The sequence below is a fragment of the Synchiropus splendidus genome, chromosome 15 (assembly GCF_027744825.2).
Source record: "Synchiropus splendidus isolate RoL2022-P1 chromosome 15, RoL_Sspl_1.0, whole genome shotgun sequence".
Taxonomy (NCBI): Eukaryota; Metazoa; Chordata; class Actinopteri; order Syngnathiformes; family Callionymidae; genus Synchiropus; species Synchiropus splendidus.
The window spans coordinates 11,106,089-11,129,260 of NC_071348.1; the positions used below are offsets into that span (position 1 = coordinate 11,106,089).

The 23,172-nt window shown below is 43.1% G+C and overlaps 1 protein-coding gene across 4 annotated transcripts in view; it reads left to right on the top strand.

Moving 5' to 3' along the window:
• LOC128746753 (kelch-like protein 29) overlaps window positions 1-23,172 on the top strand; it is a 272,806-nt gene that overhangs the window by 123,255 nt on the left and 126,379 nt on the right. For all 4 annotated transcript variants that reach the window (XM_053844042.1, XM_053844040.1, XM_053844039.1 and 1 more), the window contains 2 exons: window positions 16,781-16,928; window positions 21,974-22,495. In XM_053844042.1, the coding sequence (XP_053700017.1) occupies window positions 16,781-16,928; window positions 21,974-22,495 (670 nt within the window). The remainder of the gene's footprint in view (window positions 1-16,780; window positions 16,929-21,973; window positions 22,496-23,172) is intronic.

A 23,172-nucleotide genomic window follows, 5' to 3' on the forward strand; every position in this document is an offset into this window, starting at 1 on the left:
CATAATTCAAGTGTGGGTTTGTTTACCCTCCTGCCGCGCCCCAGTTCACGGCTACTTCTGAGTTTCTTTAGGAGACTTCAGTGTCCAAAGATCCCAGCATGTCTCCTCAGTTATATCTTACCCCAGGCTGTGTGCTGCGCGGACCCCTGCCTCTTCAGCGCTGGAGGGAGCGCAGAGGTGCACTGACCACTTCATCTTGTGGGATAAAAGCAACCTTTCAGTCGCCTCACAAACAGTTAGTGAGCAATGTGGCAGCTCCTAAACTGAAACCTCAAAGGTGAGAAGGAGGCCACAGGTTTCTAGATGAGGCTGCCGCGGCTGTATTTTATGGGAGACTTTGGTGGACTCTGTCTCAGCAGATGTCTGTTCTGTCACTTCTGTGATGCATGTAGGCGTCATAAACTGTGTTTGATGGATCCAAGTCCGGTTCCTATTCTGAGGTGGGCACCTCAGAATGGCCTTGAGAGCAATATATATATATATATATATATATATATAGTCTCTTCGGTCTCCTATAAAGTCATACATGTGCACTAAATATTTATTTGACGTTGGAAAAAATCTTACTACTTTATTATTACTAAATAATATATTATTATATATTAATAAATAAATTACTAAAAAATGCCAAAGTTACCGAGTTTCTAGCCACGGCCCCCTTGGTTCGTAGAAAAAAATCCCGAAGCTCACCACCAAAGGAACCTCGGCCAAAGCGCACTTGTGCTTGAAGTCCTATAGAAAATCACTATTCATTTGTGAAAAACTGTAGCTGCTGACTGACACTACTGACACATTTTGCCAGGTAATTTGCAGAAACAAATTGCAGAAAATATATGTGTTTCAAGTGTGTCCAGAAAGGGCCCAGCAATATGGCAAAATATATCATGATTTATTTATTTATTTACTTGCTTTAAATAACTGTTTGGATTTGATCACTTCTTTTTTTGCATGATTTTGTTGTAGTTTTCAGTTTCCAGACAAATTCTTAGCATTCTTTGCCTGAACTTGCTTCACAAAAACAATGAGTCTTTCTCTTTTCTCTTCACATTTTGGAGCACATTTATTTTGTTGTGCATTTAGTTTTGCGCCAACTTTTAAACAAGGGAGCAAACTTTGACAGTCCATGAGTATCAAAGTTTTGAAGTGACACGTCACGTAAGACAGTCTTTGGCATGGTGGCGGCTCCAACAAGGATCCCTCCCTCCATGGTTCTGTGGTGAAGGTGTGTGGTTAAGTTAGAGGCGCACCAGGTTTAAACACAGCAGGAAGTTACGCATGTGAGCGGCTTCTTCTCTGCGACTGTGTGGGAAGAGGAGCGCCGCGCACCACAGCAGCGCTGCTTTGACAACACACTGTAGCTCTACAGTAGAGTCGAATCCATGTGATCTCCTCACCTTGCTTGCTCCTCAACACCTTCTAATGGTCATGATTTAATGGCATCATATCTCCTTTTCTCACGGACCAACAAGAGAAGCCAAAAGATAAAGTGTCTAACCCTTGCCACTATGATTTTGACACATGGCAAAGTTGATGAAACTGCAAACGTGAGATCAAATTGGGAGTTTATGTGGCAGTGAAATGAAACAAAGGGTTAGATGCCGCCCTTGGCTCAGCGCACAGATGTTGCATCACGTTATTGATTCTTCAGGGCAAGAATGTGTCGTGCAGTTAAAACCGGCGAAGTAACTCATCATAAAAAAAGGTCACGGCCAAGTTATTAACTTCAAGTTGGAGTGATGAAGCGGTTGATGTGACAGCACTGCGGCGCCTCCTATTTTGAGTCAAGGCCATCTTGTGTGAAAGTCGCCAATGATGAAATCATTCCAACTCTCCATGTTCCTCCGAGAATGGTGGCGGTTTTCTTTGCGCGTCGTGTTGCTGTGCCTCTTTGTTAATGAGGCCGAAATTTATTTTGGATTGAATTCCTCACATGATGAGAGGCTTTGCCTTCCAGGTGCCGATGTGAGAACAGTTCGAAGGAAGGCGCATCTCATGTTGAGCTCGCGTATTCATCCGGCCAGTGTGGATGTTGGCCAGAAAAGTTTTTTTTTTTTTTTCCTTTCTCCTTCACTGACCAGAGGATGCATCTGTTCCTGCATAGCTCTGTGTCTGGAGAAAATCAATAAAATGCTAAGAGGGACTGTAGAATCCATCCAGCTGCCCCATCAATGACCATGAATAAATGCATCACATAATTACGCTCTAATTATCTGGTTAGTAAATCAAACCCACCATGCACAAGAGCTGTGGACACCAGTGTTCCGGGAACACCATCGGAATATGAACAATTTCAACGCTTATGAAGTTATGGCTGCTTTTTTACAGACTCAACCGTTTAGAGCAGTGATTCTTTACCATGTAGCCGAGGCCTATGGTTAGACCGCGAGCGCCCCCTAGAGGGCTCTAGAAGTTTTTTGTTTTACACCTGTGGGCCGTGAGATGCTGATTTTTAATACACTTGCCACATTTGGTGGCCGTAATGCAGCACTAAATTGACTTGACTCCTGCAAATATGTTTGATGGCTACCAACTATGGAAAAAAAAAAGATAAAGAAAGTGATGGCACCCCCAACAGTAAAAACTGTTTACCTGTTGGAGAAGTTTTTAAAATGAATTAGAACAATGTCTGGTGCTACTTTCATTTACTTATCTTCTTTAGAGCTTATTTATGAAAAATATTTTATGATATTTAGATGTTTTATTATATTTATGAGGAAGTCTGGAGTGGCAGGGAAGTATGTTGGAGTGGTGCGGGACATGTATGCCAGGTGTGAGACAGTGGTGAGGTGTGCTGCAGGTGGAACAGAGGAGTTCAAGGTGGAGGTGGGAAGGCACCAAGGCCAAGCTCTGAGCCCCTTCTTGTTTGCCATGGTGATGGACAGGTTGACAGATGAGGTTAGACAAGAAGCCCCTTGGACGATGATGTTTGCAGATGACATTGTGATCTGTGGTGAGGGCAGGGAGCAAGTGGAAGTTAGAGAGGTGGAGGTGTGACTTGGAAAGGAGAGGAATGAAGGTTAGCCGCAGAAAGGCGGAATACATGTGTGTGAATGAGAGGGAGCCAAGTGGACAGGTGAAGTTACAGGATGTAGAGATGAAGAAGATGGGGGGGTTGAAGTATTGAGGCTCAACTGCCCATGGTCATGGAGTGTGTGAGAAAGTGGTGAAGAAGCGGGTGCAGGCAGGATGGAATCATTGGAGAAGAGTGTCAGGTGGGGTGTGTAACAAAAGGGTGTCTGCGAGGATGGAAGGGAAAGTGTCCAAAAGGGTGGTGAGGCCAGCAATGTTGTATGGTTTGGAAACAGTGGCACTGAGGAAAAGGCAGGAGGCAGAGCTGGAGGTAGCAGAGATGAAGATGCTGAGCTTCTCTCTGGGAGTGAGCAGGATGGATAGGATCAGGAAGCAGTAGATCAGAGGGACAGCACAGGTGTTTAGGAGACAAAGTCAGAGAGGCTAGATGGAGATGGTTTGGACATGTACAGAGGAGAGAGAGACAGACAGTACATTGGTTGGAAGATGTTGAGGTTGGAACTGCCAGGCAGAAGGTGGAGAGGAAGGCCAAAGAGGAGATTGATGGAGGTGGTGAAGGAGAACATGAGGTTTGTAGGTTTGAGAGAAGAGGAAGCAGAGGACAGGGTGAGATGGAGGAAGGTGATCCGCTGTGGCCACCCCTGAAGGGAGAAGCCCAAAGAGGAGGAAGAAGAAGAAAAAGAAGCTGTTTTATTATATTAATTTTATTCAGAATTGTATTCATGACACACTTTCTCCAATTTTCTTCTTTTTTTCCTTTAGTGAATTGATGAACATGACTTGCTCCTGGTTCTGCTGCTGCTTGTACTTTTCCATGACAAATATCGATGTTGTGATCGCGTGGGTTCATGTCATTTGGCAAGGTCTTGGCTTGTTTACATGTCTGGTTATTGAACGCAAATGAAGTCAGTAATGATTTAGAGGACACCGTATGAGTTTATTGAACTGGCGTTTTTCCCTCCACATACTGTATGTCTATTTTATTCCTAATGTTGTGGCCCTGGCTGCTCCGGAGTGGTCAGCATGTTTCAAAAGCGAACTGATGAAAGGCTCCTTGATGCACACGGGGAGCACAGGGTGGTCTATATGAACCGGTCCAACAGATGACTCAGCGACCTTCTTCTACTCCCCTGAGGTTCAGTTTTGATGCTCATGTCTGTGCGGAGCTTCCTGGGTCTTTGTTTGCTCTGCAATATGCTCTTGATTAAGCCTTGGCCGATAATGGCAGTGCAACCCAGCTTGTGCCAAATTGGCCCCACTGGAGCTTGAGATGGTTTGAGTGGGATGCTCATTTCCAAATGCAGTTTTACCAACCTCAATATAAAAAACTGTCTTAAATTAATCTGAAACTTCCACGTTGCGTCCCAATATGAACCTACATGACTCTCAGTCCTCCAGACAAGAGCGATGTAAAACTCACACTAGGGGCCAAACTTGGCGTCTTGGAAACGCCCTGTACTGAGCATCATCTTGTTTTCCTTGGTAGCTATGCTAAATGATGCTTGTGGGAACGGCATTTATTGAATAGCCTCTGGATGTATTGTGATTCATATATGTGATGTGTTGCGTAATGAAAGTGAGAGGGAGCTGTTCGACCAGTGTCTCCTCGGCTTGCTTTTTGTATTTGTAGCAGCCCATGAAGTAGTGTTCCAGAGAGTACCTCGCTGGGATCTCGTACAAATCGGCACTCGCTGCTTTGTCTTGCCGCATGGCCACACCAGCACTCAGGAAAATTCGGAACCAACTTGCGTCTGTTTTCCCATTTTATTCATGACAGAAAACAGTCTGTCACACTTTTCCTGGGTTACAATTTCTGACATCAGAGGATCTAGTTTTAGAAGCTCTATAAAAGTCTCCATTTAATCGTGATGGTTTTTTGGAGTTTGACGTCGGCGGACAGCTGTTATTTCAAGCTACGTTCCCACCAAATTCGATCTATGCGGCAATAGCACCTGCGGTTACGTACAGTGTTGCTTTGCAATATGGGTGCGGTGGCATGACATGGTCGCAGCTTCAGAGCATTTCAATTGCTGCGGTCCAGGCATCATTCACAGCTGAAGCAGAACATTCTAAACTGGAGTGGTAAGTTGCGCTGTGTTAACCATTCGGAGCCCAGATTTATGGTGACGTTTGCAGGTAGGAAATATGCATCAAGATGAAGATGTGAAATGGTTGTTGGTATTCCTTCCTCCCCTCAACACACTGATAGCGGTAGTGTCTGTCCAAATTTGCCTTTTGTCTTTAATGTACTCCCTCAGTAGATAATCCGCCATGTTGACTGTCCACTAACTCGCGGGCAGACTGGCCTCCATTATTGATGTAACATGTGAGGTCGGGGGAAGTGGCTTTGGGGGCTGGAGTCCTGCAACAACACAGGTCCAAGTCAACTGTCGCCAAGTCCCATTTTGTTTGAACGCACATTCAGTCAGCTCCTGATCCGGAAAATAGAAAAGAACGCCATTGCATTTAAGGGTGAACGGATGAAAACGGTATCCCACACTTTTTTATTCCAATGTGCTTCATTGAAATTACTCATTAAAATGTTAATAAAGGAATAATTCAAGCCATTTCTATATGGAGGGTGACCTTATCATGATTCACGATAGCTATATTCTCATTACCGCTCAGTCATGTCTCACCTTCATCGCACTTAGTTTCCCGTGCATTCATAAAAGGCATGTTACTTCCTCTTATGTGTCATTGTTCGGCTAAATAATGTCATTTTCAATGGCAGTTTTCTCCCTGGATGCTCATTTACTTGACTCCCACTTACGTCTAGAGCTCTCAACTAGTCGTTCCTGTCTCAGTCTGAACCTCATATGAGAGCTACTCAGTCGTCTCAGGGTCTCCCAGGCCGCTGCTGTGACAAGCAGTTGATATTCCGTTCCCTAAACACTCACCACACATCAGGCAAGGTCACGGCCCGCTTCAGACCTTTGTCTCACACCGTCCCCGTCAGTGCCAGTGGAGGCTGCCACACTCCGGTGGGAGGTGTTACTGTGACATGAAGTCTCCACAGCTCACATGTCCAGAGCAGAGTCGACCTCCAAAGAGGCGCGACTGCTGCTGCCTAGTCTCATCTCATCTTCATACGTTTACCACAGTCCCGAGGGCCACAGTTTGATCAGAGGCTTCCCAAGCTTGACTTTCCCGGACTCTTAAAGTGAGATCTGATCAAGTCTCAAGAGATATTCCTCAGCGCATCCGCTCCGTTTAGCTGGACCAAAAAAAAAAAAAAATCTCCATGTGTAGTGGAAAAGTAAAATGCTGAACAACCGACCTTGGGTAGAGGGCAGAAGTACATCCTCCTCAGGACAAATGAGTGTGTTGTACAAGCGAGTTCCAGAAAGCAACTAATCCTTTGAGCTCTCATAAATATTTCAATTGCAAAAAAAGTATATAGCTAAAATTAATATTCGGTTAAAAAAAATGTAGATATGTTGCATAAAAATGACTTTTTAGAAAGTGAATAGTGATTCTTGGATCATGTATCTTATTTTTTTTATTTATTTTTCTGTTAATAACATTGTAAATACATACAGATGCTCATGAAGGTGTAGCAGGTAACTTTGTAAAAACAATTCTTAGTGGTTCTCATCCACACAGAGTGGGATCTGATTCCAACCAGGGCAGTGCCTTGCCATTCATGAGCCCTTCCTGCTGCATTAGACTCATTCAGTTCTCCGAAACTGGAACCTCGCTCTGCAGCTGTGGTTTCTAGCTACAGTAAACAGAAGGATATTCATTAGCATCAGTTAGCCTGCTGTCATAATGTATGTGCATGTCAGAGCGGCACCGCCAATGTTTATACACGCTTTGGCTTGTTTCTGATCCAATGCTTTTTTTCTTCACTGCTCCGTTTTCTTTTTTTGGCTGCCTTGTTCCATAAGATGCTGAAGCCAGCACTGGAATAGCGTCCCCCCATTACATGGCTTGCAATTGGTAACAGTAGTTTAAGTAGTTTTCTTTCATGCTATGAGAATTATTAGTCAATGGCGGCAAACTATTTCCACCAACCGCAGCTTGGGTACTTGTTTGTCTTTATCAAACATGTCTCACCCACCGATTCCAGAGAAGACAAAGCAGGGATTCGAAGTGTACGGTAGCAACCTCACGCCGATCACCTTCTCGTCCATTCCAGCTTGTCGGCCTCTTCCCTGCAATCGCACTTTTCCTTACTCTGGAAGGTTGAGCCAGAAGCTGGCCTTGCTGTCGGAGCGTCTTAGGAGGAATCTCAGTGGAAGTGAAGTCCATTCCCCTTCAGTCCTTTGGCCCGGGGGCTTGAAATTATGCACTCTGTATCTGCAGCCTTTCTGTGGCGTGTCAGCGGCGAACACGGCCGCCAGGCGCTGCTGTTTCGTGTTTCCATTATGTCTGGGTGTCGGGCTGCCGCCGGTCAGTCTTAAGTGTCGGTGCCCTCAAGCATCTGCTTTTGTTTGGGTTTTCGATTTTCAGCGCACAAGCTGCCAGTCATGAGCCGTCAAGTCGCAGTAATGGCTGACACATCTCCCGTAGCATGTTGCCTCGATGCAGATGGTGGCGACGGATACAACATGTTTGCACGCCGCTTCAGAGAAATGGGGTGGACTCACACACCACAGAGGGTGCTGTCATACATCTATTTATTTCATATTTTGAGTCAACAGCAATGAAAGAGCTATTAAAAAGTATTTAGCAGCCAATTTTCTTCCTTCTCCATTTCAGCCTGAACACATTATCAGTTGGCACTTTATGGGATCATTACCTGATATTATGAGGTTGATTTGCTTTCTTTTAGCCGACAACAATCCATTAAATATGCCCCAGTCGGGAAGATTCTTTTCCTCATTTTCTTTGTTCTTGCTTTCGCCTTCTTTGCTGCTGTTTGTGTTCGTACAAACTTTTATTCTCCTTCACTCTCATGAGTTGCTGTGAGGAGTGTTTACATGCATATGATGCATGTATACAATAGGAAAAAAAAGTTTTTGGACACTTAAAATTTGACACAATCTCAAATAAATAAAATCTGATTTAGTGTTTCAACAAGTGTGACTGCCTTATACAGACACAAACGAATGCAAATAAAATATTTTTTTGTTTATAATTCACGATGAAAACTCCATCCATCCATCCTAAAACTACGTTGGAGAAACAGCGGAACAGAACGCAGCCATTCAAATAGGGGTAGAGAAACTTGAGAGACTCGACTTCCGCCCAATGAAGTTGTGTGGACAGTTTGTTTGCTTGTAGTGTTATGGGATGGTGAAATGTAGATTTGATCTTTGTGTTTATACAGAGAATACATCTACGATAACTGAAGAAAACTTTGACTTTCTCGATGTTTACCCTTGTTAATTGTAATTCCCTTTTTATGACTACTGTTATTGCATGTAAGACGTGTATCAAAGACCCCTGGGCCGCCACAGATGCCACCCCTGAAGTGTTCTTATTACGTTGAAGGACATTTAGCAGACACTTTTATCCCAAGTAACTTGCAATGAGTACTTTAAGCTCCAGGGGTTTAAACCCAGGACAAAATAAGCACCACTGTAAAATCTTTATGTCAAGCATGGCCAACTAAAGTGGAGCACTGCATGCATCTAGACAAAGGAAGACCTGCGTTAGCACTCCAGTACATGCTAGCGCAGTTATTATAACTGAAAGAACAGATTTAGAAGCGAGCGAAGAAAGTTCATTGAGGTAGTCAAATGGTAAGATTCCTGCAGTCTAATCCGCCATAGCAATCCCCGACTTTCAATTGGCTTCAGTGAGTGGACCAGCTGCGCTAACGTCCCAACCAGTCAAACAAAAGTGAATTGAAGTCATTTCTCTTCCTTTATTCAGTGAACCTGACTCCCCTCGCTGGGTTGTCCCATCAATTGAAGGTAGGGTGGTTTATACGGCCCATGCTTCAATATGTAATTCATAAAATCTCCATCATCTCAGCTGATCTAAGGCCTTCTCCGAAACATAATTTAGCTGCAAGAGTCCTGTTCTCATGTCACATCAAGTAAAAGAAAACGCACATTTCCAACTCTTGATTTTTGAACACCACTATACCGTAGACAGTTTTGTGAAAAAACACTTTAAAGACAAACAAATGTAAGACGTTAAAGGTGTCTAATATCTAGGGGAATATTACTTGTGTCAGGGTTTACTGTTGATGATTCTGAAAAGAAACGTCTGTTTTTTAATTTCTGTTATTGACTGAGATCATGGCGATCAACATGTTTGTTTCCTGACTGCTGCGTCTTGTTGGTTCTCCAGCCAGTTTCGGTTGTTAATCCGGCATTATGCGATTTTTCAATTCTGGAGACAACAAGTGTTGAAATCAAATAAATAAATTCGGAGGATCAGATGGCGATTTGCACAAACATCCATCTGATCAGTCCCCGAAACTGGCAACGTAGGAGCCGTATTGTTTCAGCACGAAACATCCGCGGCGCCGAACATGCGTCTCCATTGTCGGCGGTTCCACCCTTTACATCTGATAAAATGGCTGCCAAAAATGGCACTGTGGTCTCTGTCTACGCTTGTGAGATGCTCTGCGATGTTCCAGTCGAATAGATTGGACGCAGCGGCAGCACCATTGATTCAGTGCCAGCAAGCAGTACTGTTATGATTGAAGCCCAGAACAAATTCACTTCACATTTAGTTGTCAGCGCGTCGTCATGTGCAGGATTCTGGAATAATGCTGAAGACTAAAAGAGATGTGCGCTTTTGTCGACTCACAATTTAAGGTGCTGGACAGCCAGAAATGTTGGCTGATATATATATATATATGTATATTGAAATGCTTCTTGAGTGTGATGTACTGATCCTTTTCCCGTAAAAAAAAGCCACTACCCTCAGCACTGCTGCCACATTTGCTGTATCCATCAATGCCGAACACAAAAAAAAATAGTCTGCGTGGAATTTCATTTCCTTGCTTCCTGCCGTTATACTGTGATGGTGTGGAATTACAATTGGATATTTCATCCTACATACTGTAAAGCAGAGCAGTCACCGTGGAAATTTTGATTCTGATTTAATTTGTGTACATTGTGTGCAGAGTCGGATGCCTTGACATTAAACCATGAAGGAAGACGGCGTCAGAAACACTATTTTCCTCTGCCATCCATTCGGAGCAGATGCTATTAATAGAAAGCTGCAGGGGAGCATTTATTATGTAACAGCCATGATGAATATTGTGATTTATTAACAGATATGTTGGAATTAAATGTATCTCTTGAGGAAGCCTTGGAATTAGAGAACACAATTCATTTATCTATTCTTGGACTTTATTATCAACTTTATTAATAAAAATCTTTGATTATTTATTATTATTTTTTATTTGTATTATTATTTTTTATTTAAAAAAAATGAATAGATACCAATCTGTCACTGAACCTTTTTTCAATTTTTTTTTCATTCTTTTTCAGCAAAATAAACAAAAATAAAAGATTACTATTTCAGCACTTCAATTTGTGCAAAATGAATGGAATTACTTACATTTTTCTAAATGTATAATAATAAACTGGCTGCTTTACTTCTGTTTTAGTCTTTCATGACTCAAGTGGCGTTCAATAATCCCCATTCAGCTGTTAGGACCTTGCCAACAGGAGTCTGCGTCTTGTGCAGCAGACGGTTTAAATGATGTACATTTGGCCTACGGTCGAGATTTGCACTCGATTAATGAACCACGATAGCCGACACCAAAACAAAGCGGTAATGAATGAATCTGAAGGTCTTTGGACCGTGTAAGTTTTATACTCATTTCCAATGCAAAAAAAAGTCATCAATAATGAAGTATGCAGCAATTGATTCAGTTCTTTATTTATGCAATCGTTGTGTCTGTGCAGGGGAGACAGGTGTCGTCTCACTTCAGTCAGATCGAGTGACAAGTTAGGGTTAAAATTTAGTCTGTCTGATCGAAGCAAAACGTCATTTTGTTTTACGTTTATTTGTGTTGTCAGTTTTTCAGTTCACCAAGTGCATTCATGCCTTCAAAACACGCATATACTTTTTAAATTATTAAATAAATCTCCCTATGAAAATTTTGTTTGAATATATGCACAATTTTAAAAAATGACGTTTATATTCCCTTTTATTCTGTGAGCATGAAGGGATTAAATTCATACTGTGATAGGCCACTATGACCCGTTGGACGTGTGCTATTTACGACATGCAGTAAATCACCCACCAAACTTGGCATCTTACTGGTTATGAATCTCCTTACTTTTAATAGAACCATGTGTAAAATGAGCGTCATTCCAAGCACATTTCTTTAGTTTCCTACTAATGTTTTTTTCTTTTCTTGGCGGAAGCAACATGCTATTAACTTGTTTACTAAATGGCCTTGAGAACTTTGAACCGTGTCGCCATCCAGTCTGCTGTTTTCATCTTGTCTACAAAGAGCTTTGCCGCCGGAGGAACACAGAACCCTTAAAAGGTGGATCATCATCAAGCCATGTAACACCGACTTGCACTTAGCTAGCTCTGCCAGTCGCGCAAATGACATTTCACAAGATTAGCCTCCGCTGTGGCATTGTTACTGACCCGTCTCTGTGTGTGCACCTTATTCCATTTCGGGCCCTCACTCTCTCTCAATCTGCTGAACAGCCTTTGCTCCCCCCCAAAAAAAAACACCTAGATCTCTGTGCACCTTTTTCTCCACTCAAACCTGTTATTAAATCTCAAAGATGATGATTTGATCAGTGAGTGTTGTAATGTTGTTTACCCCCCCGGGAGCCCGTTGTTCTAGACAAACACATCTCTCTCTCTCCTTCTCCAGTGCTTTTTCTTTCTGTGTCAAGCGGTAAAATAATTTCTCTGGGGAAGCTGGAGTCATAACAGGACGGAGGCTGTGTGCGTTGGTTTGCTGGGCCGTACCACAGGCATGGTACGTGTCGAGAGCTGGAGATTACGCAGAATCATCCACGCTGCTGGTTTCCAGTAAGAGCGTGGTGTGTCCGACTCTGTGTTATTATAGGATTGCACTCGCGCAGTAACTCCGCTCCAACAAGGGCTGGCGTGGACTGAAATTCGAAAGGCAAACACAAATCCATGAGCAAACACTTAGTGTTTATTTGGATGTGGATGCAGTGGATGACTCAAAGCAATCAAAGCACACAGTTCTGGATCACCACTACAGGTCTCCTATGTGCCCGCGGCAGATGGCATCCAGAGGCCGGACGTTCTGGTCGGCAGGATGATATGGACGGTTGGTGCAAGAGGGTGGAGCGGACATAGTGACAGATGTCAGTGCTTGCTGTGTCCAGGAAAAGTGGTGGATGAGCCAGCCAAGATCAGCGTACTCCCCTAGCTGTTGTTGGCTCCCCGCATCAACAGCAGTATCCCAATGCAAAGCTCGTGATATTTCCTGATGACCTCAGTGTGTCTGATGCCAACTTTAGACCATAATGGCGGAGAGACACCGACTAGTTGCATGAAAGCTCTGGGATACGCTCATGCAACTGAACACTGCCTCTCAACACTTTTATGGCTGTTTACGTAATCCATTGTAAATGTTACTGAAACAGGAAATGAGTAATAGTAAAGTAGGGTTGAGGGTTCGGAGGAGGCAGAGCCGGGGAGAAGAGGAATTTTAGGTCAGACAGAGTGGATTAGTGAAGATTCTGGAATCAGAGGTAGTGAGGACTAACATGTACTGGGATCAGAGTAATGGACAGAGATCAAAGGTGCAGAAGAAAGTGCAGGCGCGGTGACAGAGGAGTGAAAGGGAAGGCTAGAAGTGGAGTGGCTGAGTTGTTAGGAGACACAATTTGGAGACAAAGGATCCAGATGATTTGGATTTGGAAGGAGAGAGATGGGAGACATGCAGCTGGGGGTCCATGAGTCTGCAGTGGCAACTTCTGATGGGAAATGCTGAAAGGAAATGGATGAAAAGAAGCGGGCCTCCATGAAGCAACAATGGTGTTGTTGCTATTCATCTGCACTGTCACTCGGGCTGGGATGATATGCTTTTGTTCTGCTTCGTTTTAATCCTGAAAACTGGGTGTTGAAAACTATTGCTGCAATTTGATATCTGCCATTTTATATCCTTATTTTCCATTCCTAAAAACAAAAGTTGAATCATGCACTTTTAGAATGATATATGAGTGATACTTCCAAAAAAAAAAAAAGCGGCTGCAGGTTCTTGTATTATTGACCGTTTTATGTACGTACAAAACGTAAACGTAAAAAGTGTATATGCAACAACAATGTTTCTCTCAATAGAATTATATTGATACTGAGCTGTGGTTAGCACATGTTAGCATCTACATGGACACAGCAGTGGGGTTTTTTAGTACATTTGACTTGATTCTGATTTTAAAATAAAAGCCCTCAGATATTAAACCTTAAAATGGCTGCTCCGTTGAGCATCTTTTGGAATTCTTTGTTGAAACTAGGTCTACAGATCGCTTTTAGTCTAAGGTGCTGCGGCAAACCCTGCACATGAGAGTCAGTCCAGTTTATTACTTTTGTCTCTGGCAGTGTTGTGCCGGTCGCCATTTTTGACCTTGCCTGGTCTTGGTTCACCCTCTGCTTTCCCCAAAATGTTATTGGCCCCATCAAAACATGACGAATAAGTGATAAATACTGTGTCTGGGGAGAAATTTATATTTCAATTTATATTTTCACTTTATATTTAAGATATAATAAATCAGTTCCTGAGCTCAATTTGCACATTGTATTGTCTTGAGTCCAGCTTCACACCAGTCTACTATTGACATCTTCACATGCCAGAGAGGAGACTAAACAAATGACATCCATGTACCATGAGTAGACCTTTGATTTCAGCATATCTGGGCTTGTTTTTGTTGGCTGGCAGGGAGGTCAGTGTGTCATGTACAGGAGTAAAGTCAGTGTATGATATACAAAGCAGTTGTACGATCGTTTCTAGTGGGCCATTGGGGTTGAGTTTTCCAGGAATATTTATTAATTTTATTAAGTTTGTGAGACTCCGTTGCTTGACTCCTGTTTTTACTCTATCAAAGTCTTTTGTTTATTTCCCGCTTCTCGCCAGAAGGTGTTTGCTAGCTTCTGTTGACTTTGAAAATGTTTGCTGATTGATTTTCGGACGCCGCTCTCGGTGTGTTCCTGTGTCCCCTGCCCAGGCTCCAGAAGTTCCTCTAAATGTTCACAGATGTATGTGCCCTTGGGTTTTTTTTTTTTTTTTTTTTATGTGAAAGCGCCGCATTCCACACCTCCACTATGTGATCAGCGACATTGTGTGTGCAACCTACAAAAGTAATCCCCAGCCGGCTCCACAACAAACACAAAATAGCTTGGCACAAGTCAAAAATTATTTATCTGGCTCCCCACCTCCTCTCCACCGTGGTGTCCGTCCAGTCAGAGGAAACCATCTGCTGTCTGGTGATAATGGGCGGCCTGGGAGGAGGAGACTGGGAGAAGGGAGAGCAAATAAAATTGAGAGAAAACGGCAGGCACTGTCCTGGAACCTACACTGCCTTCCTGCCCGCGGCGAGTCTGCCATCTTAATAAACATTCCGTCTGATATCTCCGGGGTGTGCGTGTGCGCGCGCCTCTCTTAACCTGCTGTGCGGATCTTCCCGCGCGCCCTCTGTGGGAATGTGTCAACGTCTATTTCCCCCCCAACCTTGATCATGTTCAGAATTGTCAGGATTGTTTCTCAGCCTGGCGGATGTGCTGTCACTGAAATGGCGCTGACTAAGAGCATTTCTTTCCGATTATCGCCGCACTGAAGCTGTGACGGACGGATTGTAGCCATGTGTCCAGCTCTGCTCGTGTCTCCGGTAAATAGGTGGGAGTATTAATGAGAGAATATTGTGGGGCAAGTGAAGGAACAACTGCCGCTTCTAGTGGATGTCAAGACTTAATGAGCGTTCACCGGTATAGAGCCATCAGCTGGGGGAAGAGCAGTCATTAAATCAAATATAGAATGCAACTTTTCACCTTGAGAATAGCCCACATTGGATCTCTGAGGCTTCAAAGCCCAGGGGCGAAGCATTTCACTTTTCTCTGGTCTGGAGTGGACAGTTTCTGCGATGCATCTGAAGTCTCCCACCCTTCCCTTGTATCTGCCCTCAGATGTTTATCTTCAATATTGCCACCTTCTTTTTTACCGTCAGCATTCAGAGAGTGACAGAAAGCAGACGGTGTGTTTGTCTCACACACACCAAAATAGGCTATTGTGTTTCTATATATCATCACTATGATGCTATTTGAAGGTATGGATCAGATTGAAAAGCATAAACAGTGGTGCTTTTTAATAATGCTTCACCATATGAAGGCAGTTTCCAATGTGTTTACTCATTTCTAATTTACTTCTTTGTCCTTCGATATTACGATAAACATTTGGTGTTTTTATCTCCGTGATGTTGAAGCCGTGTTTTTATTCTTATTCAAGTAATTCATTTTAAGCCAAGGGTGTCAAGGCCGACATTTTAAACGGAGATCATGTGTCAAGTGTTTTGTATTTATTTGTTTCACTGAGCTGTTAACTAAAGAACACTAAAGTCTAATATAAAATATTTGTTTCTCATTTTAGCCGACCACATCTCTGTTGTTGCTATGAAAATACCTGCTTTAAATTGTTTAGTCCTTTTGCCGTCCCTCCAGGACCTTTGTGTGACGTGTTCCCACGCCCTGATAAACCTTTCCCGTGCGGTCCGTTCCTTTATTTTGTCGAGGAGTTTCACCGTTTCTACAGCAGTAGTCATCTGTCCTTCATTTAAAATTGGATGTTTCAGGTTTGTTTTAAGTTTAGAACATGTAGATCCACACGTATGTTGTCTGAGTGAGTTTGAAAGTGTCTGCCTCTTCTTGTGTGTCATCCAATTTTTTCGTGTGTGCATGTGCCAAACTGTCATCCCGTGTTTGTCCGTGCACGTGAACCTGTCTTTCCACATTTGTGTGAGTCTTTTTGTGTGTGCGTCTTATGTGTCTGGGTTGCCACGGATGTGACTGTGACCATGTCTGTCTGTCGTCGCTGTGCGTGTTTGTGTGACTTGTTGTTTGCATGTGTGAATTTGTTTGAATAACACATATGTCTGCAGCGTCTCCTCATGCACATCTGTCTGTCTGTTGTGTTCCATTAGCCTGAGTGTTTCGGTGCTATCATTAGCAGCAACCACACTCGTGGTCCGCGTTGCATTTTTCTCCAGCTGCTTCTTCATCAACACCGCCATTGTAATGCACGCTGGTGCGCTTGCTGAAGTGGACGTTGGGTCAGGGAGGATAATAGAATTTGAGGCCAGAGGGAGAGATGGAAGGATCAGGCCGGAGCGGGCGCAGGAGGGGCCCGGTGACCAGGTCTTTTCTATTAACTCGGCCGGTCCGCAAGGGCAAGCGAAGGAATCAGGCTCGGCTCGGCTCACGCCTCCGCTCAGGACCAAGCATCCAGCGGCAGATTGGGAGAGTTGCGCATTGCTCGGGGGTCCAGTGGCGATTGACCCACTGTTTTCATCAGCCTGTGCTCGCCTGATACCATTTCTTACTCCTCCACCCGAGCAAAGCATCAGAGATGAGCGTGCCAAGACGGCTTGGCTTGTTAGCTGGCGAACAGCGCACATTGTCACCTCCAGTTCTATTTTCCCTTTTGGAATTACATTCCGTCTCCCCCTGTTTACTCTGATTTTGTGGTTATTGAATTCCTCTCTGCATTTCCATTGTCTCGCTCGACTGAATTCGATGTTTAATTCATTGCTAGAATTAAGATGACAAATCTCAGCCGGGTGGGATATGAAGTTATATGTCGCTTACATGTCGCTTTGTCTTGGACTGAGTTGTCATTTTGCCGCCGCAGGTCACCGGTCTATCTCCTGGCGATAGCCAGACCCCGGGGTTGCTGCTGGCGCCAGGAGTGAGATGGGGTCAGACGCCCATCAACCAGCTCACACCGTGGGATACAGACGAGCCTCCGAGTAAGCAACATCGCGACGGCGAGCCCACAGGTAATAAATCCTATACAGCAACACCATGTTCCGCTTGTTTTGTTTACCGTGCTGTGAGGTCAACATTAATATTCTTCCCATGAATAAAATGCACGCCTCACCCCAGAAGGCTTCCCTATGTTTGATCCAGTACTACTGAGGCGTCCTGGAGTGAGTTGTCCCACAATAAAATATGCATTTGCAACATTTTCACGCTACATGCATCATGCCCTCATCGCATGCATACATTTCATGATGAATAGAATTATAGTATTCTTGCGTAAGAGCAAGTGGGTCGTGTTTTTTTTTCCAACTTCTCAAACCAAACATCCCATCGCCTCCTCCGCTCTTGTTCATGTCATTCTGTCGGCTCACGCAGCTGCACAGAACGATGGCGGCGAAGGGGTTAAGCTAATGTTGAAGTTTTTTTTTTTATTGTAATGAACTCACCCAGAATGGTGCTGCCCTCGAGCAGTTAATTTCCCTGGATTGCTCCGCTGGCCTCTGCCTCCTGCTCATCACAAATGTGTCTCATTTAAGAATAATACCGGCGCAGAGGAAATTCTGGCCTCGATGCCGGTGTCGGAAAAGTTATCATCGCAAAACATCACGACAGATGAAGCGATTCCTCTTCAGTATGTATGTGGCTTTCGCTGTCATTCATTCACCACAGATGTGTTATAATGTGGACGATGATGTCGCCATTTGCACTGGAGCCCAGCAACAACCATCAAACACAGCTAAGGGAAGCCACTGCATCTGTACGGCGCTTCATCACTCTTTCAACTGAAGCTTACAGTTCAACTTTATCAGAGCTTAACTCTAAAAACTCTCAGCTAGATGAACGTAGATGTTTGGGAGAACGTGCACTGAAGAGAGAGATATGGCTGAGCGACTAAGCCGAGCCAGTCAGACATTCATATGAGTTAATAGACTTGGATGATGTATCTGGATCATTTTTCTTTGCTTGACTTCGTGTTAGGCTTTCTGTAGACCTCTCGAACTGCGACTATGATAGGTCATTTTTTTCTAATTTATTTATTTATTTTTTTACTTAACTGAAATTAACAAACAAGTAAATACTATATTTCATAACTGTTTATTATTGAGAGTGAACAGTCACAAATTACTCTCACCACTGTGAAAATTTATTTATTTATTTTATTATCTATCTTTCTATCTTATCTATTTTATTTATTATCACAATCTTTTGCAGCTACCATGTCACTTTCCACATTTTTGAAAAAATGACTATTCTGAAAGAAAAAACTATTTTTGTTCTTAATTTAGTTTGTTTTATTTTTTCCTTTTATACATTCTAAACTGTTTATCACATCTAATATATTTCAGTTCCTCACTCTCTAAATATATAAAATAAATAAATGGCTACAAGAAAACAATTCACCGTGAAAGACACCTGAGATGTGACCCTGTGTTATGCTGATCTTTTCCTTATATTTTATTATTATTATTATTATTGATGTTATTGTTATTGCTGTGGTCATGTCTGGGAATGATTGCGCATAGTATGTGATTTAAGTGATTTTTATTCTTTCCAAATTTGTTTTTTATTTTTAACAATATAATGTTTTTGTGATTCCCACAACAATACTTAAAAAAATAAAAGAAACAAATGAGTTAGTGGTTGGTCTAAAACGCTGTCATTCAAAAGAGGTTAATCTAGACTTCAGCAAATTGTTGTAAAATATTCAACTTCTGAAATCATTTTTTGTCATGTTTAAGTCATTGCTGCTGGAACTGCTAGCTTGTGTTGATTTAAGTTGCTCCTACACGCTGTGTTGTGATCCAGGTGCTGTGCAAGAGATGGCGGCTTCTTGAAATCGGCAGAAAAACGTGGAATTCTTTGAGCAGTTGAAGTGCCTCCTTTCTGGTCCCTTGGGAAATGAACTGCCTCCCCTTGAGTTTAGAGCATCATTTCCAACATTACCTGGATGAGTGACTTCAGTGAAGGCCACTTTGACTCGGACGCCAATCGGGGTTGTTGTTCAACAACATACCTTTCCTTTAATTGTTTTCCAAATTTCTGGAAAATGATCCTATTTTTCAGCGCTTTCACTTAGTTTTTGTTGAGTAGGTGTAAAACCCATAGGTTGCTTGTTCATGCAGCGTTCACAGGTTCAAGTGTGGGGCTGCATAACTCACCTCCTAATGGTAATTTGCTTCCTTTATGAATAGGTTTAGGGATAAATAACCCAAGAGGAGGATGCACGCAGATTAAGCAGTTTTATTTTGAAGGGGGTGTTGCTGGTGGTGCACCCCTGCTGTGTAGCCGCGACCCCCTGCTGCCTATTGTGGCCGAATTGCGCTGAAACCTGTGGACGTCTTATTACTGTGTCAAGAGCGAACAGAGGCAGAGTCGCTGCTCCAGCACCGGCCACAAAGGCCGCGGCGCTGCCCGGGCTGAAGTGAGCGCAGAGTGAGATGTCACCACCAGAGCTGCTGCCGTATACCACACTCAAATCCGACCAAAGTGTTGCATATTGATTTTGCGTGCGTTGGCTTTTCCAGGCTGTGACTGGCGTTGGCGATGAAGCCAGCTCCTCTCCACACTTCACTGAACTGTGTTGCCAGAAAGTTTTTCCGCCAACTGTGCCAGAATTAATCAAGTGTTTTCTTTTTCTTTTTTCTCAAGTTTTTTTTTTTTGTTCTGCACAAACTTCACCGTTGTGTCTCTCAAGTTAAAGTTTGTCTTGGAGAAGAAAAGTAGTTTCAACTTTATTTTACTTTCATTAAGATGTTTGCTTGAGTCACAGACGTTCCTTTTGAGGAGTGTGTTTGACGTCTCGCTTGCTCTTTCTCAGAGTGGGTGATCACATGGCAATTCAAATTGGCTGAGCTTAAATCGCCTAAAAAAAATACAACTGGCGTCAAAGAAAAAAACAAGGCAGTGATATTTCACAGAGTCTAATTGATACGGTGAACATCTGAATAATGTTGAACGTTACTCATGTTAAATGGCTGTAGCTCAGCATCATGTGGCTCTGGCTCCAATAGAATAGAATCAAAATACAATTTTGAAAAACATTTCTCTCTCACATTCATTTAACGTGCCATTTATCAAGTCAAAGTCAGATTTCCATTTTGTCATTCAAGTTTAAACTTGAAGTAGACACTCAGCTTTGACTGACATTTTGCTTGCTGACATCAAATAGTTTCACTTAATTCTACCTTTCTCCCTCAGAATTTTGTGATCAGCCTATTTTTTAACACAATTGCTATGATTGCTAGTATCGCTATTATAGTATGTCCCCAATATTTATGACATATCTGACCTATGAAGTGAACATGCTCACGTTGTAACACCCCAACATTTTGTTCACAAACTGACACCTGGAAACAGAGGAGGAATGGCAGTGCTGTGATAACAGGTGTTTTATAAATACCAATTTCATTTTAATGTATGCTTTTTTTTCTAACAATTTTGATCAAGACCAAATAGTAACTATTGATAAATTAATAACTTGCTTATTTATGGTTAATACTTGGTGATTATGGTGTTGTTTAGAGTAAACTTTCGGGGACTATTCCAAGGTCAAATCTTGACACTCTTAACAAGACACAAGACACAAATCAATAGTTTATATATATATATTAATTGCTGGCTAATGTGCTGTGAAAATACTTGAATAAGTTGTTTCTTTAGGTTAATAAATGTTGCCTCACGCGTTAATGCATCGTATGAACATTTTGTGGCAACACTTTTATTGATAAGCAAATGACTTCCTTATTTATTCGTATTATTGTTATTATACAGTGAACATTCCAGGGTGAAATATAGCGGATGCAATTCACTACTTCTAATGATAAATTACAGGCTAATGTGTTGCTGTTACAGATATCGATAAGCAGTTTATTTATGCTACCAAAATTCTGACTTCATAATTCCGTAAGCAAAGCTGAGTGGTGTCATCTGACTTCATGTTGTGAGTGGAGTTGATAAAACGTATATCAAGAAGTGCGCTACTGTGTCACCAGTGCTCCCTCCGTGTCGTCGCATCCATTTGTTATATGATGTAATCTTCTACACGTTTTTCATTGGCATGAAAAATGTTGTCATCATGATTTTTTTCTTGGCTCCGTGCAGGCCCCTCTGGCTGAGCCTATTTTTGCTCCTCGGATGTAGACGCTCGTATTAGGGTGAACAGCGAGAAAATGAAGGAAGGAAAGCAGCGTTTAAGTTCAACACCGTGGCGTCCTCCCGGTGCTGCCTCAATATTCTTTGCCTCAGGGTAGAGGGATGATGAGCTCAGAGCGTATGGTCAAACACTTTTCAAAAAGCAGGTGGTTTCGAGCTGTTTTTTCATTAGGCAGCAAAGTCAAGCTTGCCGTGCTTTTTACGATGTTTTAATAGAGGATAAAACATGACACTTCTGACTGTGAGATTCTTCGTGGTGGAGTGGTGATTTATGACTTGAAGCAAATGTGGATTGAAATCGTAATTTTGAGGCGTACATTTTGAAATGTGCCATTGGAATCAACTTCCTGAGACTAATATTATTTAATATAAAAGGGAGTGTTTAAAGGCCACTGCTTTTCAGGATTGAAAGTCTGTTAATGCAGCACTGTTTTTGAGCGGTTGTCAATGTTGATACAAGTATCAGCGTTAGAACAGCATGTAATAGCAAGTGCTTCCACAAGACAAGCACTGCAGCAATTCCTGGGGAAAAGAAAAGGTCACACAGCAGTGACTTTGCAAATAAAAGGTTGATTGTTTGAGTCTGTGGGGGCGTTGGGACACAGATAAGCAGGTAGCCAATGGCAAGGCTGAATGTCGACATTTTGGGTTGATGTCTTGAAGAAGCCGCAGCCATATTCAGTGTCCTTCATTTCCAAATTCGCCGCCTGTTTCAAGCTCTGTCAAAGTCTTTGTTGTATCTCGGGCTACCAAAAAAACTTCCCAAGACTTGGGCAGTGACATATCCAACTCACGTTGGGATGATGTTCCGACCAAACATGGCCTTGGTCCATCTTGTTGTGGAACCCAAGAGCATGAAATGATTCTTTACTATTCACAATTGTTGAACTGACCTCTCTGTTCTTGGCAGGTCCCGCCTGGGCGGCACCAGTAGCAGCCGTGAGCCAGCCCAGTCTCCTCCCCCACACCTACGCCCTTCCTCAGCCACCGTCCTTCAACCACAGCGTGACCGCTCAATCCCCCATCATCGGAGTAACACCTTCCATCCAGACACCAGTTCCACCACAGCACCCGCTTATGACTGCTCACTTCCAGCTGACCCCTCAGTCGACCCAGCAGCCGCCTTCCCTGGTGCTTAGCATGCCCAGCCAGCCTCCGTACCCCTCAGCCCAGCCTGGAGTCGTACCTGCTGCCCTCACCGCCCAAGCCAACCAAGTGCATCATCCCAGCCCTCACAGCGTGATAGGAAACGGGCACTTACCCTCTCACCCGGGCCTCATGCAGCTTCCCTCGCTACCGCTGACTAATGGACAGGCCGCGGCGCAGGTCCCGCCCACGGCTCCGAACAACCAGGACGGTCTGAACGGGCTGCAAATGCTGCGGACTGTGGGAATGGGAAAATACGAGTTCAGTGATCCGGGACATCCGAAAGGTAAGTAATGGCAGTGTCAAGACCGAGGGTTTTCTGATGCTGTTTTCTTTTTGCAAAGTCAGTATCTATCTGATACAGAACCTGTCACGACTTACCTGGAGAAGTTAAATCAAAGCAAACCATCTCAGCTGGCAGTCCGAGTTGTAAAGAAATCCAGGCTGGGGAGGCGTTAGGTGTTAAATCAGTGTAGTTTTAACTCTCTTTTTCTTGCTCCCTGCTGTTATGTGGGTTGGCTGGAAATAAAACATACAGGCTTCCAAACCATAGTGCTTTTTGAAGGCAACCGCTGTAAAAAAAACCAAAAAAAAACCCAGAAATGTTCTTGTGAGAGCTGTCAAAAACCCAACAAGCAACCACTGTGCTTCAGAGGAAAGGGTGTATTAAACAGAGGTTCCGATTGTGTTCCCTTTTTATTGCCTGCCGAAGAGGTGACACACATTTAGACCTTGTTTAAGCAATAGGGGAATAGATTTCCGGATGCTATTAAACCAGTTTTGTGTCTTGCACCCCATGCTGTGAGGTGGGGTAAGAAACTAGCATGTAGCAGCCAAAAACTCTGTTACTGGTTGCATCTTTATTTATTGATCAGATCATTTCCACGATTAATATTCATTCAGATACAACTGCTTCTTTAAAATGAGTGTCTTTAAAGGTGCTATAATCTGTTATAAACACTC